At 39.1% G+C, this 20045-nt stretch overlaps 1 protein-coding gene and 2 pseudogenes across 2 annotated transcripts; 1 reads left to right on the top strand and 2 right to left on the bottom strand.

Moving 5' to 3' along the window:
- Nucleotides 1–199: 199 nt before the first annotated feature.
- Nucleotides 200–4144, top strand: LOC105967127 (WAT1-related protein At3g45870). 2 transcript variants are annotated; one of them, XM_088817872.1, is made up of 8 exons: nt 200–579; nt 1410–1472; nt 1581–1697; nt 1776–2046; nt 2935–3090; nt 3376–3527; nt 3639–3874; nt 3915–4144. In XM_088817872.1, the coding sequence occupies exons 1-7, from the start codon at nt 386–388 to the stop codon at nt 3853–3855; spliced, it is 1170 nt and encodes a 389-aa protein (XP_088673998.1). In that variant the 5' UTR covers nt 200–385; the 3' UTR covers nt 3856–3874; nt 3915–4144. The 2 variants fall into 2 exon arrangements, with proteins under 2 accessions (XP_088673998.1, XP_012847158.1); XM_012991704.2 differs by having other exon boundaries at nt 247–579; nt 3639–4144.
- Nucleotides 4145–6288: 2144 nt separating this feature from the next.
- Nucleotides 6289–7748, bottom strand: LOC105966983 (putative carotenoid cleavage dioxygenase 4, chloroplastic pseudogene; annotated as a pseudogene).
- A 2063-nt stretch (nt 7749–9811) lies between these two features.
- Nucleotides 9812–11534, bottom strand: LOC148770795 (putative carotenoid cleavage dioxygenase 4, chloroplastic pseudogene; annotated as a pseudogene).
- Nucleotides 11535–20045: the final 8511 nt, after the last annotated feature.

Here is a 20045-nt window from a genome sequence, read left to right as displayed (position 1 = left end):
TTAATATTTTTAGTCATTTTTGTTCATAATAACGGAATCAAACTTGTGCCCAACACTGCCTTAATTGATGGACTAGCAGTAAATTGACGAAAATGGCCAAAAGTGTTTTAAGTTATTGAACATACACATGAGGAATTAAATATGTTTTTTATGATTATGAAGGACCAAATGTAGAATATGTGCAAACTTAAGGGGTAAAAAATGTAATATGTGCAAACTTGAGGGGTGAAAACTGTAACAATAGAGTACTTGCTGGAACACTACGCAACAGACAGCCTTCACAGATGTAACTCAGTTCAAAAACCAACCGCTCTGCACACTGTCACGAAAACCAAATCGTTATATGGGTCGGGTCGGGTTGTGATTTCGCGGTCGAGATTTTTCGATGGCGAGTTCAAACGGAGGAGGAGATGTGTGGAGGGCACATACGGCGATGGCGGCGGCGCAGCTGTTCTACGGCGGCTACCACGTCATCACCAAGGTGGCGCTCAGCGACGGCGTCAACCAGTTCGTCTTCTGCGTCTTCCGCGACCTTCTCGCCCTTTCCATTCTCGCCCCCGTCGCCTATTTCCGCGAAAAGTGTGTAATTATCCCTTCCTTTTCATTCTCTCTCTATCTCTCACCTCAGTGTGTGTTTTACTGTGTGTTGAGATAGATCAAATAGTGAAATTCTTGTGAATGTGCAGTAGTGTTCGTTTGGATTGATTGCATTGGATTGGATTGGATATGATTAGATTGTCCATAATCTATTATCTTGTTGTTTGGGGATTTATGATTATAATAATTCGTATGCTTATTATCTGTTCGATTAAATGCCAGGCCCAATTTTTAATCAGGTGTGCTTCAAACCAAACCTCATATATTTGATAAATCTTGATTTTATTGTCAAATGTGGGAATTTGTACTAAATTTTTCTTGTTGTTGATTGAGATATGCCCGATTTAGGTGGTGTTTGCAAAAGCTTTTAGAAATAAATTATGAGTTTTTTTATGCACATAATCTGTTTTTAGGTGTTTGCAATGCACATAATCTGTTTTTAGGTGTTTGCAAAACAAACAAGCTTTTGTTTTTGCTTCTCTTAAAATAAGCTGTTTTAAGCTATAATTTTAAAAGGACTCATGTACTTGCCTTTTCTATTTTAGTTGATTTTCCGGCTAAAATGCAAAGACCACAACTTTTAGAAATAAGCACTTAATTTCAACTTAACTCACAGTCACTTACTTTTGCTTTTAAATAAGCGTTTTCAGACACCACCTTAGATGGGTTTTGGCAAAAATGCTTTCTTGTATTATCACAAATCAGCAGAATCATGAATTAATCTCTGTTCTTCAAGAATGTTTTTTCGAGAATTAATTTCATGCTATCAATAAATGCAACAAAAAATTATATATTTATTTCCTGTTCTGCAGAGGGCTAAGACCGCCGATGAACAGACACTTTTTATTCACGTTTGTCTTTCTCGGTTTAACCGGGTAAGAGTTGATATATATTGTATCTCCAGTTTTGTGCTGCGTTTTTTTTTTCTCTTTTCTTTCTGCTTACTAATACATTATTGAACTTTCTTCTATACTAAATATCAGGGTTTTCGGGAACCAGCTTTTATTTCTTTTAGGTCTTGGCTACACAAATCCGACGTACGCTGCAGCCATACAACCTGCTATTCCAGTCTTTACTTTCGTCTTAGCCATAATTATGGGGTTAGTAAAAAATATCTCGATTTTTTTTTGAGGAACCAATTGTTTCTATATTTGCAACTCAACTTTTTGTTCGCGCAGTACAGAAAAGTTGAATATACGAAAAACCGAAGGTCAAACAAAGTTAGGAGGTACTCTAGTCTGTATTTCCGGTGCCATTCTAATGGCTACTTTCCGTGGGCCCGCTGTGTTTGGGAATAAGGAATCGAATACTTCATCATCTCAAAGTGAGAGAACTTTCGAACAAGGGTTACCGTCTACTTTTCTTGATTTAGGGATCGACAATTGGCATCTCGGGGTTTTGTGCTTGATTGGGAATTGCATGTGCATGGCAGCTTATCTAGCATACCAGGTAATTTATTCATCGTGCAAGAATTTGTTTTTGAGATACGATTGTGTATCTTAGCTAAAGGCTAACTCTTAGGCAATGTTTGTCGTTATAGGTGAAATTGTAGTTCCTATAGTATTATGGAATTTGTTGTAAATGGAATATACGAAAGTAAGAGGGTGTTTGGCTAAGCTTATTAGCTGTTAAAAACTGTTTGGTAATTTTTTTTAGGGCAAATTACGGCCCTGAGGTATGGCCAAATTACGAAAAAACCCCTCTTGTTTGGATAATTACAGCCACCCCCTCCTTTTCAATATTTTTTCATAGAATTTATGTAATTCGGTTATTAACCGAACCAAATCGTATATTCAGTTCGGGAAACAGTATGAAATGTTGGCGTACCAAAATTTTGGTTCAGTTTACCGATTTAACATCCTTAAATTTACCTCTGGAGGGGTATTTTCGTAAGATAATGCATAGTTGAGGGGTTACTGTAATTACCCAAACAAGAGGTGGGTTTTCGTAATTTGACCATACCTCAGGGGTGGTCGTAATTTGCCATTTTTTTTAAAAAGACCGTACAAGTTCAATAAATAAGCTGCTGGAGAGCTTATAAGATTTTTCAAAAAATACGCATACTCCCTACCTTTTTATGTAAGATCTTATAAACTCATTATCCAAACACTTCAAAAATTAATTCTAGAAATAAGATGTAACAGTTTATCAGCTCTTAAGACGCACTTATTAGATGTAAGAACTTGTCAGTTGTTTAAAATAAGCTTAGACTAGACCGGAAATCTTTTGAGTTTTTTGCTTCTTGTCGCTATATAATAGATTGAAATCAAGATCGTAATTTGGCGTGTCGGAATTTGAGTTGTTTAATTGCGCTGCTATCTGTATTTGTTGTATCAGGCTCCACTTTTAGCTAAGTATCCTGCAAGTATATCAGTGACGGCCTATTCATACTCTTTTGGTTCTCTGTTTATGGTAGTTACCGCATTTTTTGTGACCAATGATTCAAAAGACTGGAATCTCACACAATCCGAGGCTTTTGCCGTTTGCTATGCTGTAAGTTCTCTCTCTCTCTCTCTTCTATTTTTCTGGGAACTAAGGCCTCGTTTGGTTGGTAAGACTACTTAAATAATTCAAATTCATTAGATATTTGATTAGCAATTGTACAGATATTTTGGTCTTGCCTGAAAATTTTGGGTTCGAGAATTACTAATCCAAAAACTAAATAAGATTGTGTTAATTTTATATGTAGTTTTTTTATATATCTAGGCAATAATTCTCTTGATTCGATTTTTCCTTCAATTTTTACTCACCCTCATTTTATTTCTTTTCACGTTATAGGGTGTTATAGCATCGGCACTTAACTATGGAATGACGACATGGTCAAATAAGATCATCGGCCCCGCTTTGGTTGCTTTGTACAATCCACTTCAACCTGCTGCATCCGCTTTCCTCTCCAAAATTTTCCTCGGAAGTCCAATTTATTTAGGAAGGTAATGTATATATACACACACACGCGCGCGCACACATGCACTTCCATTTACTCGTTTCGTCATTTTGACTTTAGTTTTGTTGAATCGTTTTAATTTTATATTGTATATCAGCGTTATTGGAGGGCTACTAATTATAGCTGGGCTTTATTTGGTGACTTGGGCATCCTATAGAGAACGACAGGCGAGTGTAGCATTAATTCCTCATGCCTCACGGTCATCAGAACCGCTCATTAACAGAGATTCGTCTGTCACCAAAATTTCCTCACAGACAGGACACGTTATCACGGGCCCTGGCTCTTCCAACTTGAGAGGAAAACCCGTTGATTAGAGGTTCTTTTTTTTTTTTGGTGGGATGTTGGATTTTATGGGGAAAAAAAAAGCTGCAAGATTTATTAATTGTTTTTAACGAATCGAAAAATTAATTTGTACGGTCTCATCATCTCTCGTTAGGCATCGTTGGAGAATATTGATGGGATTGATAAGATTAACCGAATTGGTTCGGATATCGTTGTACGCGATAATGTAACATGCGATTATGTTACATTTGAGATTTGAATGTATACGATTCTTGTATTGGATAATTGAAATCAATGTTACGTTTGAAATATTCGATGTTATTCGATTTTTTGGAAGTTAGATGACTATTCGACTATGGATTATCCTTTGTGGAATGTGTAATAATCTAAGTTGAGGTTGGATTAAATATCTTTCATATGATTGATTAAAATTCGGGTTTCTTTTCTGTCACGGGCTTCAAGCTAAAACTCTACACATTTGACCAACTTTAGATTATATTTTCTAGGACAAATTACGGCTACTCCCTAAGGTATGGTCGAATAGCGTAAAATTCCCTCTTATTTGGATAATTATGAAATAATTAAAAAAATAATTAAATTCCAACCCGAACAACAAGCAGATCGAAGAGCTCAATAAAATTACAGAATACAGTAAAACTTTTATAAATTAAAATTAATAATATCGGGATCGGGGTTATTTTATTAATTTGGCGATATATTATTATATCGATAAATTAATAATTTATTAATTTAAAAAGATTTTACGTATGACCATTAAATTTCCAAGTCCAATGTACTAGTTGCGGATACCATTCAGAATCCGGTCGATGACGAAGTTGAGGATGATAATATAGCTTTGGAAGCATTGCCAGCGGCAACAACGGCAACAACTCTGGGGAGATTTAAAGATGAACTCAATATAGATTTGAAGTTCAACAAAAAAAAAAACAAGTGACTACAGATTCATTTTTTACTAGATAATCTCAGAATTTGAATCTTTTAGTAATTATTAATTTATAGTTTCGTTGGGATCAATATATATATATATATATATATATATATATATATATATATATATATATATATAATGGAATTTAAAAAAGTTATTATCTCAATATTTTATTAATAGGGGTCCAATTTTGTACCTGTCCCAAGTTGGGATTAGACAAAACTTTTCAACGATGAGCTGATGACAACGACGGAGAGTAGGGATGAAGCAACGGGTTGAACAAATCTAACAGAGTGTGGGGAGTCCGAAAAACACTGGACTTTTAGCAAACTTCAAAAGTTAGTATATCTTGATGTAAATAACAATTAGAGCTTAGGAATATTTTGCAAATTGCCCATTTTTTAAAGTTGAATAATCAACCCCATCAACAAACGCCCTTGAGAGAGAGTATTTGAATTAAACATCAATCATAAATATAATAAAACTTTCCGGTCAATTTGAATTATTGTATTTGACTTGAATATTTTCAAGTCAAATATAACTTCAGTAGTTCTTCAAATTTCAGAAAAGTATTGGTGGTGGTGGCTTTAAGCTATTTCATTAATTGTGAATTGTGATCATTCAATTTCATATCTGATAGATTTGCACATTTTATTTTTATTTTTAAAAACAATGAATAAGTCATATTTTAAAACAATATATTATTATTTAAACATTTTAAACTCAGAAATCATTAATTATTACTGGGTATATTATTCCTAGGGTGTCCAAATACACTACAATATATTAATATTATAAGGTTGTAAAAAGTGCAAATTGGGTCGGAGGTGGTGAGCACCATTTTTTCATATTTATTGTATTATATTTTTAAATATTATTTGTAAATACTAAACATATATAAAAAGATATTATTCGGCGACCGGCAGACAACGCCGGCTACCGACGGTGGCGGGAAAAAAAATTCGGGTAAAAAAAAAAACCCAGCGGTGACAGTCATCAAATTTGGATTTTGGGTGAAGACTAAATAATAGTTTAAATCATGAAACGGGGTGTGAATTAAGAATTTGAAGAAGTTATGGGTAATTTTGATATATATGAAAGACTTTACCTTAGTTGCAAATTAAGTTTGGATATGTGAACATATTTGCATGGAAGAGAAGTAGGATATCATTTTTTTAATTAATTGACATTGTCATGGGTTTTTTTGCAATTCGTCCCATTTACATATTTTAGACGCTAGTCCGGATGAGTAATAGTTATATAGAGGCGACCGCAACCTAGGTCTCTTTGTTTTTCTACCTCTATATATATACATACGTAGTTATTACTCGTCCGGACCAGGGTGTAATGAACACTACATTGAGTAGCATGTTACCGTAATTGATTTGTTGATATTGATATCGTATATAGCAAGTGTAACGATTGTTATTACTCGAAAAAGTTCATGAGTCTGACTGAACATGTCATTCGATCACGAAACACTTGATACACACTAGATTCATATAAAATACAAGTTTCAAAGTTTGTTGAGATCAGTCTTCGGCACAAAGAGGCCGTGGAAGCCGGTGGGGACCCGGCGTGGCAGTTTGACGGCGGCGATTATATCAAGAGTCGGCGATTTGGCGTCCATCACCAAGAACTTGGATTCTCCATTATTCATGTCATGTACGTATGTTATTAAATAACCGTTATCCTCCTCCATTAACGGATTGTTCGACTCCCTTGGCACGAAAGACAATTCACCACCGGTGCAGCCGGACCCATATATGTGGCGAGCCACCGTGCAATCATGGTTATGGTTATCACTGGTCAACGATAAGTCTAGCTTCACCGCTCCGACTATGGCCTTTGACTCTATTACCGCGGCATAAACATACCTGGATATGAAGAAAAATACAGATTACAATGATTAGTCCATTACATAAAAAAAAAAAAAAAAAAAAAAAAAAAAAAAAAAGCAAGCGTTAATTGTGTCGAACTACTAAAATTCCTCTAAGATATTCATTAGTAGGGTCTGGAATTTAAGTCGGGGCTGAATGTATTAAAAAAATTCAGTGTCTGGACCGTTAATTCTATTGTAGATAAATTAAATATATATATATATATGGCAAATTACGGCCATCCCCCGACGTATGGCTAAATTACGAAAAAAAAAACCCTCTTAATTGCTTGGGTAATAGCCTCCCCTCCTTTTAAATATTTTTACATAGAATTTATGTAATTCGATCATTTACCGAACCAAATCGTATATTCAGTTCGGTAAACGGTATGAAATGTTGGCAGTACCGAAATTTCTGTTCGATTTTACCAATTAACATCCCTAAATTTACCTTTGGAGAGGTATTTTCGTAAGATAATACATAGTTGAGTGGTGACTGTAATTACCTAAACATAAGGGGGAGTTTTGTAATTTAATATTTACCTGTTCTTCTTCCCGGCATAAGCTGGATTGACTGTTCCAAAATCAACAACAGTTTCTTCACACACCGGTCGCCTCTCCACCGTCTTGGCATTCAAATTTATGGTAATTTTCTCCAATCTCAGTTCCGCCAGTTCAATATTCTCAAACACCTGATTAACGTTCAACGCATTCGTGTTGGATCGATTTAATAATATATATCGAAAACACGCAGCGGAATAACTTAAAATAGAGAGGAGGAGTAGTGGAGAGGAGATAAAAATATATTACTCACTCAATCAACACAAATATATAAACTCACTCAATAACTCTCTTTTGATTCTCTCTAGAATACTTCTTGTTTTTTGACTTTCTCCAAATGAAAAACTACATAGACTATTTATAGGATTTTCCTAGCATGTATCTAAACAAATACATGAACACATAATTAATAATATTCTTCCTCCATAGTATTATACATGAATCTCTCCAAAAGACACATTCATGTATTCTTCCACATTCATGAATTCTAGAACCTTCAATACTTTGAACTTGATTAATGAATCTAGCTTATTCATTTCCAACACGCCCCTAAGCTTGATTCACGCATTCCAAGTTGACTCCTCAACTTCTCGAACAATTCTCTCTTGAGGGGTTTCGTGAAGATATCGGCAATTTGATCTTCGGACTTCACGAACTTCACTTGAACTTCTTTCTTTGCAATGCACTCTCGGATGAAATGATATCGAGTATCAATGTGTTTGCTTCGATCATGAAACACTAGATTTTTCGCTAGTGCAATTGCTGACTTGTTATCGACAAAAACTTGTGTCGAATCTTCTTGAGCAAAATTGAGCTCCTTTAGTAAGCTCCTTAGCCATATTGCATGACATACACTCGATGTCGCTGCCACATATTCAGCTTCTACTCGATCCTTTCCTGCCAAAGCAACTTGCATCTTCATAGCTAATATCTCATTGTGATTCATTAGCTTTTCATTGTGCTTCATTAACTTCTCGTTATGATTCACTAGCTTCTCAACTTGTTCAGACAAAATCTTGAATTCAACTACTGCAGTTGATGCTAATTTATTAGCGTACGAACTTTCGATTTCAAGTTTCTTATTGCGTAGCTCTAGCTCCTTCTTTGACTCGGTTGCTTCAACTAATTGTTTTCTTAGTTCTTCAATCTCTCTTGCTTGAGCTTGTAGAAGCAACATTTCATTTGAATCATTCACATTCCTATTTGGTGGAATGAAGGTTCTCTGCTCGACAATACGAAAGGTCACTTGTTGCAATTTGACATTGGTTTCTTGCAACTCCGCACATTCTGAGGTCTTTCGCTTGAGTTTCTCCTTAATCTTCCGATTATTTGCATCTTTGGCCTCAAGTTCAAGGGACTTCTGTTTTAACTGCTCCATTAATTCAGCTACTAGTGAGTCCTCAACTTTGTTACTTTCGTAATTGTGGTTGCTTGTACCAGAATCAAGATAACACAAGTTATCCTTTCCGTCTGTCGATACCTCATACGCCAAGAGTGATATCTCTGCAACTTCCTTTTCCGTTGCTTCAACATAATGAGTCTTTTCATCATTTGAATCATTTCGACACTCCCAAGCATAGTGTCCGTATTTGTGACAATTGTAACATTCGACATCTTTCTTGTCTTGACGCCGATTGAATCCTCCTCTTCCACGACCTCTTGTTGGTCTATTCTCTTGCTTCGTATCATCATTGTCGTACGAGGATTGTTCTTCACGACCTCTGCCACGACCACGACCGCGTCCACGACCACGGCCTCTACCTCTGCCTCGAAATCGAGCACCATCATATTTCGGTTGGTCGGCAAGGTTCGTCTTTGCTTTAAGGGCTTGTTCTACTTCGGGCCCTTTGTTTCGCCTCTTGATCTTCTCATCATGGACTTGTAACTTGCCCAATACCTCGTTCACTTTAAGACTTTCAACGTTGTTTGACTCTTCAATTGCCACGACAATGTAGTCGAACTTAGGATCAAGGGATCGAAGTAATTCTTCGACCACTCTTCTCTCTTCCATTGTTTCACCATTTCTTTAAAGTTGGTTAACGATCAAAACCACCCTTGAGACGTAGTCGGAAACATCTTCAGAGTCTTTCATATTCAAAGACTCGAACTCTCCACGAAGTGATTGGAGTCGTACCTTCTTCACCTTATCAATGCCTTTGAAAGCATCGCTAAGAATATCCCACGCTTGCTTCGCCGTAGTAGCTTGAGAAATTTTCTCAAAGTTACTATCATCTACACCGAGTTGGATGATGGATTGCGCTCTTTGATCTTTCACCTTGGCTTCTTTGGATGTCTTCCTTTGGGCTTGGCTTAACGAAGCCAAATTCTCCGGTTCAACATACTCTTCTTCAACGGCTTCCCAAACGTCTTGTCCACCAAGGAAAGTTTTCATTTGTATACTCCATCAATCATAGTTCTCTTTTGCAAGCTTTTGAAATGGGAAAGCTCCATTTGTGGTTGCCATCGATCTTTTCTATTAAGACGTGGCTCTGATACCACTTTGTTGGATCGATTTAATAATATAGATCGAAAACACGCAGCGGAATAACTTAAAATAGAGAGGAGGAGTAGTGGAGAGGAGATAAAAATATATTACTCACTCAAATAACACAAATATATAAACTCACTCAATAACTCTCTTTTGATTCTCTCTAGAATACTTCTTGTTTTTTGACTTTCTCCAAATGAAAAACTACATAGACTATTTATAGGATTTTCCTAGCATGTATCTAAACAAATACATGAACACATAATTAATAATATTCTTCCTCCATAGTATTATACATGAATCTCTCCAAAAGACACATTCATGTATTCTTCCACATTCATGAATTCTAGAACCTTCAATACTTTGAACTTGATTAATGAATCTAGATTATTCATTTCCAACAATTCGAACCCACCACCACAATGGTGGCGGCGTCGCCGCCGCCGCCACCGTCTTCTTCCTCCTCCCAAGCATTAACACAGTGCAACACATTCAATCCCGGCGAATCAACCCACACCATTTCGCCGTCGTCCTCCGCATATGTCGGGATGAACCCCAGCCGCGGCACCTTGCCGGAATCCACCCCCACCGGCGATCTTCCTCTCAGAACCCACTCAGGCTTCACCACAATCTGTGAATCGGCGAACACGGCGTAGTTATCGGTGATGGCAAAATCGTGAATAACTGTGCATCCGTCTATGGAGTTTATCGCCACGTCCTCTTGTTTTCTCCCGTCGGAGTTTATCCTGAAGAACTTCAAGAACGGCCGGAAAATACTGTACTAATAAGCAAACGCCTCACCGGTTTCTCGATCGATCTTCGGATGCGCTGTCATAAGATTGAACGGCTCGGTGCTGTGAAAATCATGCCGACCTAGTGTTATTACATCTCCTTCCTCCATTACTTTTACTCTGTAAGGAAGGTCAGATTCGCACAGAGCAAAAAGACCGTCGCCGCCGCCGGCGGGTAATAGAGCCACGCTGGTGTTGGCGGCGCTGAAGCCCTGGTTCAAGGGATCGAAATGGCCGGCAACTAGTCGGGCTAAAGTCAGCACCAGACGAACTGCGGAAGATGGGAAGCCATTATTGTAGGAGGCGAAAACACTAGGAACAAAAGGGTAGCCATTTTCACGTTCAACTGTGTGTGTGTGTGTTTTTACGTAGCGGATGCAGAAGGTGGCTCTCCCGCCGGAGATTCTGATCACGTGAAGCATCCCGTCGCCGTCTAAAAGATGATAAGGGCGGCGTCGGTGGCGGCCGCTGTCGTCGGTAGAGATGAACTGAGGGTTTGGGCCGTTGCGTATGTACGCTCCGTCGAGGCAGCTCGGGAGAGGGCCGCCGCCGCCATCGACCATCACCTCGCATGCGGTGGGCGGAAGCTCATCGACCACCGGGGCGGTGTTTCCCGACAGAACGTGTTCGGGATTGTTAAGGATACACCTGCCACACCCAATCATTCCCCATCCAACTGTGCACATGAGCATATCAGATAAAATATTCCCTCTACACGTGTCATCATTTGCTGCCATCAGTCTGTAATTTTTGTAACAGAATTTATTCTCTTTTGGCCTATATAAGAGAGGCACACTTGTAAACATGTCATGCTGAAAATATAAACAAATGAATTCATCTTTATCCTCTCAACATTTCTAGTTTTCTCATGGTAATCAGAGCCACAAAAGGACTCACGTCCACAGATCCCTAGTCACAATTTCTTTTTTTCCGTCAACATGGCATCTTCTTCCACCTCCCCTCTCTCTCCCTCACCACCATCCTTCTCCAACCCACCACCCTCTCCCCTACCATCGGTTTTCTCTACCCCTTTATCTGTTCTCACTATCAAGCTTTCCGATGAAAATTATATTCTTTGGAAGGCTCAGATTGTTCCTTATCTTAAATGACACAATCTCTTTGGTTTCGTTGATGGTTCTATCTGTCCTCCCTATCTTTCTGATGATAATCCTTCGCAGCACTCATGGCAACAACAAGATCAATCCGTCATGAGTTTACTCTGAATCCGTGCTCGCCCATGTTCTTGGGGCTTCTTCTTCGCGGGAGATTTGGGTTACTTTGGAGGCTCTGTTTTCTGCCAATACTCAAGCACGAGTGTTGCAACTTCTACTCCAGCTCACTACCCTAAAAAAGGGTTCCGATTCTATAGCCGATTATTATCGCCGAGCTAATCTTCTACTCAATACTTTAGCTCTTGCTGGCAAAACTGTCTCCTCCTCTGAGTTTATCGTTTATCTTCTCGCCGGACTTGGGACAGATTATGATTCTGTGGTTACCTCTATCACAACTCGAGCTGACCCACTCTCTCCAGCTCAAGTTTACTCTCATCTTTTAACCCACGAATCTCGGTTAAATCATCAAAGCCATACCCTCTCTACTTCTATTCACATGTCAGCCAATGCCTCATACAAACCCCCATCTTCGTCTTCGTCTCCAATGAGAGGTCGTGGATATTCTCGGGGCAGGGGTTCTTATCGAGGTCGCCCTGGCCGAGGCCGTTCTAGTGGTCGAGGAACGTCTCCGTCATTTTTTGTTCCAAATAGGCCCACATGCCAAGTCTGCAACAAGCCAGGGCATACTGCCTCTGTTTGTTATCATCGTTTTGATTATAATTACCAGCCTCCACCCACATCCTCCCTCTCCGCAAATTACTCGTCTGTGCCTAATACATCTCTCTCCGATCATACTTGGTATCCGGATACAGCTGCCACTCATCACTTCACCAATGATTTCTCCAACCTTTCACTCAATCCCACGCCTTATAAAGGTTCCAATTCTGTTCGTACTGGTGATGGATCTGCCTTACCAATTCAGAATGTTGGCAGCTCAAATTTCTCCTTTCCTAATGGCAATTTTCTTTTAACTCGGCTATATCATGTTCCGTCTATTTCTAAGAATTTAATTTCCGTCCTTAAATTTTGCAAGGATAACTCGGTTTACTTTGAATTTCATGCTTCTTTCTTTTGTGTGAAGGATGTTCGTACCAAGAGGACGCTCCTTCATGGTCCAACTAGCGATGGGATGTATGTCTTCCCTCCTTTCTCTACCTCCCTGCAAGCTAATATCAGTGAACGTGCCACACCTTCTCGTTGGCATGATCGACTTGGTCACCCTTCTATGCGGATTGTCCAGACCATCATCTCCAAAGTTTCTCTTCCTACTCTGCCTAAAGTCACTGACCACCTTTGCTCGGCTTGTTGCCGTGCCAAAACTCACCAACTCCCTTATGTTCAATCTTCTCAATGCTCTGTATCTCCACTGGAACTTTTGTTCATGGATGTCTGGGGTCCGTCTCCTACTCTTTCCCGAGATGGCTCAAAATACTATGTTTCCTTTGTTGACGATTTTAGTCGATTTACATGGATTTTTCCTATTAAATGTAAATCCGACATAGTCAATGTATTTCTTATTTAAAAAAAAAATGTTGAGACTCTCTTGGGAAAAACTATTCGTTCGGTTCAATCTGATTGGGGTGATGAGTTTCGTGCTTTAACAAAAATTTTACAATCTTGTGGTATTACACATCGTATCACTTGTCCATATGCTCACTCTCAAAATGGCTCGGTAGAACGCAAACATCGACACATTGTCTAAACTGGACTTGCGTTACTTGCTCATGCCTCTCTTCCTCGGGTTTATTGGTCCGATGCCTTTGTTACGGCAGTTTATCTTATTAATAGACTTCCGACTTTGAAGCTAGATAACAAATCTCCTTTTGAAATCATTTTTGGCCGTACACCGAATTATTTATTTCTCAAGACATTTGGATGTCAATGTTGGCCCAACCTTCGTCCTTATAACAAACATAAAATGGATTATCAGTTTCTTCCTTGTCTCTTTCTCGGATACAGTCCTTCTCACCATGGATATCTTTGTTTCCATGTCCCAACCTCCCGTTTGTATATTTCTCGGGATGTAATTTTCGATGAGGGGTGTTTTCCTTGTTCTCAAAACAACCCCAATACTACTACCCTTCCACCCACCCACACTACTCTGCCTTTTATTCTTCACCCCACTTCCATTACACAAAATCATGAAAGCTCTGTAAATTCAACTCCAACCACCTCTTTACCCATCCCTCAGCCTACTTCTCCAGGCCCACTAAACAATCTTTCACTCACTCATAAGCCTAATTCTCCTGGCCCACCAAACAATCCTCCACCCATCTCTAAGCCCAATTCTTCTTCCCCATCTACCAGTGGGTATAGCTCACCATCAAATCCACCAACCTCCAACTCCTTACCCCAACCATCGATTCTTGGTCCATATCCCAATACCACATCACTCGTAACCCACTCATCAAATACTTCCCCAGGTCGGTCTTCTCACCATATGATTACCCGGTCTCGTGCAAACTCATCTTGCCCCAAAATTCGCAGCGATGGTACTATTCCTTGGCCATCACCTCGTGATTTTATCTCGACTGTCTCAATTCCAGATGAACCAACTTCCGTCACCCAAGCTTCAAAATTTCATGAATGGCGCCTGGCTATGCAACAAGAGTTTGACGCCTTGATGGCAACTCGTACTTGGTCACTTGTTCCGCCATCCTCTGACCAAAATTTAATCGGATGTCGGTGGATATTCAAAACGAAATTCCTCGCCGATGGATCTATTGAACGACGCAAGGCTCGTTTAGTGGCTAAGGGCTATAATCAATTGGAAGGGCTGGACTTCAATGAGACATTCAGTCCGGTTGTTAAACCGACAACTGTGCGGTTAGTTCTCTCTATTGTTGTGTCCTCGAATTGGGGTATTTCACAGTTAGATGTTCAAAATGCTTTTCTTCATGGAACTTTATCTGAATCAGTATATATGGTTCAACCCCTGGATTTGTTCATCCCGATTACCCTAATTATGTTTGTAAACTGGATAGAGCTTTGTATGGGCTCAAACAAGCTCCACGTGCTTGGTATGCTAGATTAAGCTCTCGACTTATTGAATTGGGATTTGTTGTGTCTACATCCGATGCGTCGTTATTCATTTATCGGCATAATGGGGTAGTCATGTATTTCTTAGTATACGTGGACGATGTCATTCTCACGGGTTCTTGTTCAAAGACTATGAATGAGTTGATGCACCTTCTCGGTCAGGACTTTCCCATCAAAAATTTGGGAAACTTGCATTATTTTCTCGGCCTCGAATGTATACGCACGGGCTCCGGAATTCTTCTTTCACAGCGGAAGTATATTTTAGATCTTCTTCATAAGGCAGGAATGGCTAACTGTAAGCCGATAAATAGCCCGATGGCTCCTTCTACTAGACTCTCGGCATTTGACTCTTCTTCGTTCGAGGACCCTACATTATACCGAAGTATTGTTGGGAGTTTACAGTATTTGTTGTTTACTCGACCTGATCTAGCTTTCTCCTGAATCGAGTTTGCCAGTACATGCATAATCCATGCATTTCTCATTGGCAAAGTGTGAAGCGAATTCTTCGGTACTTAAAGCTGACTTCAGAATTTGGTTTATTACTTCAGCCTACTTCAAGTCCTACTCTTTCCGCTTTCACGGACGCGGATTGGGCAGGCTCGCCCGATGATCGAAAGTCCACTGGAGGTTTTTGCATATTTTATGGTAAAAATCTGGTGTCTTGGAGCTCTAAGAAACAGGCAACTATTGCAAGGTCTAGGACGGAGGCCGAATATAAAGCACTTGCTTTATCTACCTGTGAACTTTTGTGGATTCAATCTCTTCTGACTGAACTTGGTATATGTTCATCAACTCCTCCGACATTATTTTGTGACAACTTGGGAGCTACATATCTCTCGAAAAATCCAGTCATGCATTCCAGAACAAAACGTGTTGAGGTCGATTTTCACTTTGTCCGACAACGTGTTCACAACAAAACATTGCGAGTTTTTTTTCTCTCCAGCAAGGATCAAGTGGCTGATATCTTAAAGAAGCCGCTATCAACTACTCAATTTTCCAAGCTTCGATCGAGCCTCACTGTCTTCTCAAGACCGCTCGTCTCGCGGGGGCGTGTTAAGGATACACCTGTGACGCAGAACGGAAGCACGGTAAAGAATTAATTTCTACGAATTAATCCTATAGAACAAAATAACATTCGGAATCCACCGAAAACTCTGGAATCCACCAGAAAAATAGAGAAAAATCTAATATTTTATTAAAATTCGAAATTATTCCAAAATAAAGTCCTAAGGCAACTATTTATACTAAAAAACTGAAAACCCTAATTAAAATAAGAAAATACTAAAAATTACCAAAAACGGCAAAAACGAGTTAAATCCTAATTCTAGTAGATCTCGTAATTTTGGGAACAACCCAATTTACGGAATCCTAATACGATTTTTCTATGATTTGATATTAATTTTCTAAAACTTACCTAAAATAGCAAAAACGAACTTTTAGGAGTCTAAACGACGTTGGATTGCTGAAATTGGACGTGATTCATGAGCAAAGCTCATGAGTTTTGTTCCTTGCGCCGTTTCACTTGAGATAGAGTTCGTTTCGTACTCAACTACGATTTGAGTTCGTCGAAAACCCTTATTTTTCCATAATTTCTTTCGATATTTCCACCAATGCCCATTAATAACTCTTCTCCGAATTAAATAGTTATTTTGCAACACGAATCCAATTTGACGTTCCTTATCAATCTCCTCTTCTTCAAAAGAGCTCGACCTCGAGCTATGATCAAAATATAGCGATGCATATTTCTTTGCAAACAACTTCAAGTGCTCCACCAATATTCCCCGCATAGAAATCTCGCTTACAAAATCTTCCTCCAAACGAGGCGTTGGAAAAATTGGCTTCTTAATCGAAAATCCCAATGGCTCCACCAATTTCTCCGATACATGAACTTCACAGCAAACACTATCTACAATTAGATCACATACCTCAACGCAATCCACTTGTTCCTTCTCTTCACGTGCAACTTCCTCCTCTTGAACAAATTTTACAACTTCAAATTCTTCCTCAAATTTGTTTTTAACACCCTCTTTAAACTCATCGACTCTCTCTTCAACCTTGCTAAAGTTCTCTTCTATCCCGTTGACGCTCTCTTCGACTTTATTGATGCTCTCTTCAACCTCGTTGACTCTCCCTTCAACTTCACCGACTTTCACCTTGATTTCGTTAATGTCATCGTTAATCATAGCTACGCTAATTTTAACTTTTGCATCAACAATTTCGTCTTCAACTTCGTTAACTCGTAAGCCATGATCCTCCACCAAACTGGGTGCTTGAATAACGAATGAAGTATCTTGTACCTCCTTAACTTTGGCAACGGGTGGAACATCTTTGATTTTTCTAGAAGAACTATTTCGCTTCTGATAATATTCCTCGCTCCATGCAAACTCTTCAGCCTCTTCAAGGGAGTCGAATGCGCGCCACCCCATCCTAAGACGGATTGAAATATTCAATCCTTGCAAGTACCTTGAAATTTCCATACTTTCGGATTCTTGCAGGTTATTTAAGTTTGCTAGTCTCATAAACTCAGCAGTATACTTGTTAACAGATCTACTCCCTTGCGAACAATTACGATATAGTTGAAATAGACGTTGCTCATAACCTAGGGGTAAAAAACGATCCATCAACATTTTTCTCATCCTACTCCATGATTGGATTGGAAATTTTTCTTGTCTAGCTCTCTTCATCTGTATTTCATCCCACCATGCGGCTGCACAACCCTTTAACTCACACCTAACCAATTTTACCATCTTATTCGGCAAAATACCCATCAATTCAAAATAATTTTCAACTTCTGACACCCAATCGATAAAATCCTCAACTTCAAGAAAATTTCCACTAAAAGAAGGAATTTCAGCTCTTACCCGATATTTATCACGATCCTTTTGCCTCTTTATAGGCGGATTTTCTTCAAAATCAGAGTTGTCGCTCACCTTTGAATAATCGTCATACCTTGATTGAAGTTGAGCAGATCCATGATAATTGTGTCTAACATATGCACCTCGGGCTACACCGTCGGCAATACCCATGCTAGATCCAGTTCTTCTGTTGTTGTTGTCAAGGGCAAATCCCTCGCGTACCAACCTCAGATTTTGCAGTTTCTCAACCCCGCGGTCATCGCCAACGTAGTTTTTGTCTCCATATCTTGCACCTTTCGCCATCTAACCAGGAAAAACCTCGCTACTGATGCCAACTGACGCAGAACGTCAAATTGGATTCGTGTTGCAAAATAACTATTTAATTCGGAGAAGAGTTATTAATGGGCATTGGTGGAAATATCGAAAGAAATTATGGAAAAATAAGGGTTTTCGACGAACTCAAATCGTAGTTGAGTACGAAACGAACTCTATCTCAAGTGAAACGGCGCAAGGAACAAAACTCATGAGCTTTGCTCATGAATCACGTCCAATTTCAGCAATCCAACGTCGTTTAGACTCCTAAAAGTTCGTTTTTGCTATTTTAGGTAAGTTTTAGAAAATTAATATCAAATCATAGAAAAATCGTATTAGGATTCCGTAAATTGGGTTGTTCCCAAAATTACGAGATCTACTAGAATTAGGATTTAACTCACTTTTGCCGTTTTTGGTAATTTTTAGTATTTTCTTATTTTAATTAGGGTTTTCAGTTTTTTAGTATAAATAGTTGCCTTAGGACTTTATTTTGAGAGGAGAATTTCGAATTTTAATAAAATATTAGAGTTTTCTCTATTTTTCTGGTGGATTCCAGAGTTTTCGGTGGATTCCGAATGTTATTTTGTTCTATAGGATTAATTCGTAGAAATTAATTCTTTACCGTGCTTCCGTTCTGCGTCAGTTGGCATCAGTAGCGAGGTTTTTCCTGGTTAGATGGCGAAAGGTGCGAGATATGGAGACAACAACTACGTTGGCAATGACCGCGGGGTTGAGAAACTGCAAAATCTGCGGTTGGTGCGCGGGGGATTTGCCCTTGACAACAACAACAGAAGAACTGGATCTAGCATGGGTATTGCCGACGGTGTAGCCCGAGGTGCATATGTTAGACACAATTATCATGGATCTGTTCAACTTCAATCAAGGTATGACGATTATTCAAAGGTGAGCGGCAACTCTGATTTTGAAGAAAATCCGCCTATAAAGAGGCAAAAGGATCGTGATAAATATCGGGTAAGAGCTGAAATTCCTTCTTTTAGTGGAAATTTTCTTGAAGTTGAGGATTTTATCGATTGGGTGTCAGAAGTCGAAAATTATTTTGAATTGATGGGTATTTTGCCGAATAAGATGGTAAAATTGGTTAGGTGTGAGTTAAAGGGTTGTGCAGCCGCATGGTGGGATGAAATACAGAGGAAGAGAGCTAGACAGGAAAAGTTTCCAATCCAATCATGGAGGAGGATGAGAAAAATGTTGATGGATCGTTTTTTACCCCTAGGTTATGAGCAACGTCTATTTCAACTATATCGTAATTGTTCGCAAGGGAGTAGATCTGTTAACAAGTATACTGCTGAGTTTATGAGACTAGCAAACTTAAATAACCTGCAAGAATCCGAAAGTATGGAAATTTCAAGGTACTTGCAAGGATTGAATATTTCAATCCGTCTTAGGATGGGGTGGCGCGCATTCGACTCCCTTGAAGAGGCCCAAGAGTTAGCATGGGAGGAGGAATATTATCAGAAGCGAAATAGTTACTCTAGAAAAACCGAAGATATTCCACCCGTTGTCAAAGTTAAGGAAGCACAAGGTACTTCGTTTGTTATTCAACCTCCAAATTTGGTGGAGGGTCACGACGTAGGTGTTGACGAAGTTGAAGAGGAAATTGTCACAAAAGTTAAAATTAGCGTAGCTATGATTAACGATGACATTAACGAAATCAAGGTGAAAGTCGATGAAGTTGAAGGAAGAGTCAACGAGGTTGAAGAGAGCATCAACATAGTCGAAGAGAGCGTCAACGGGGTAGAAGAGAACGTTAGCAAAGTTGAAGAGAGAGTCGATGAGTTTCAAGAGGGTGTTAAAAACAAATTTGAGGAAGAATTTGAAGTTGTAAAATTTGTTCAAGAAGAGGAAGGTGCACGTGAAGAGAATGAACAAGTGGATTGCGTCGAGGTATGTGATCTAATTGTAGATAGTGTTTGCTGTGAAGTTCCTGTATCGGAGAAATTGGTGGAGCCATTGAGATTTTCGATTAAGAAGCCAATTTTTCCAACGCCTCGTTTGGATGAAGATTTTGTCAGCGAGATTTTTGTGCCGGGAATATTGGTGGAGCACTTGAAGTTGTTTGCAAAGAAATATGCATCGCTATATTTTGATCATAGCTCGAGGTCGAGCTCTTTTGAAGAAGAGGAGATTGATAAGGAACGTCAAATTGGATTCGTGTTGCAAAATAACTATTTAATTCGGAGAAGAGTTATTAATGGGCATTGGTGGAAATATCGAA

Source organism: Erythranthe guttata, chromosome 5 (genome assembly GCF_056151865.1).
Source record: "Erythranthe guttata isolate IM_541 chromosome 5, IM_541, whole genome shotgun sequence".
In the NCBI taxonomy this organism is placed as follows: domain Eukaryota; kingdom Viridiplantae; phylum Streptophyta; class Magnoliopsida; order Lamiales; family Phrymaceae; genus Erythranthe; species Erythranthe guttata.
Note: the sequence above shows the minus strand (reverse complement) of the source record. Positions and strands in the feature narration are given on the sequence as shown.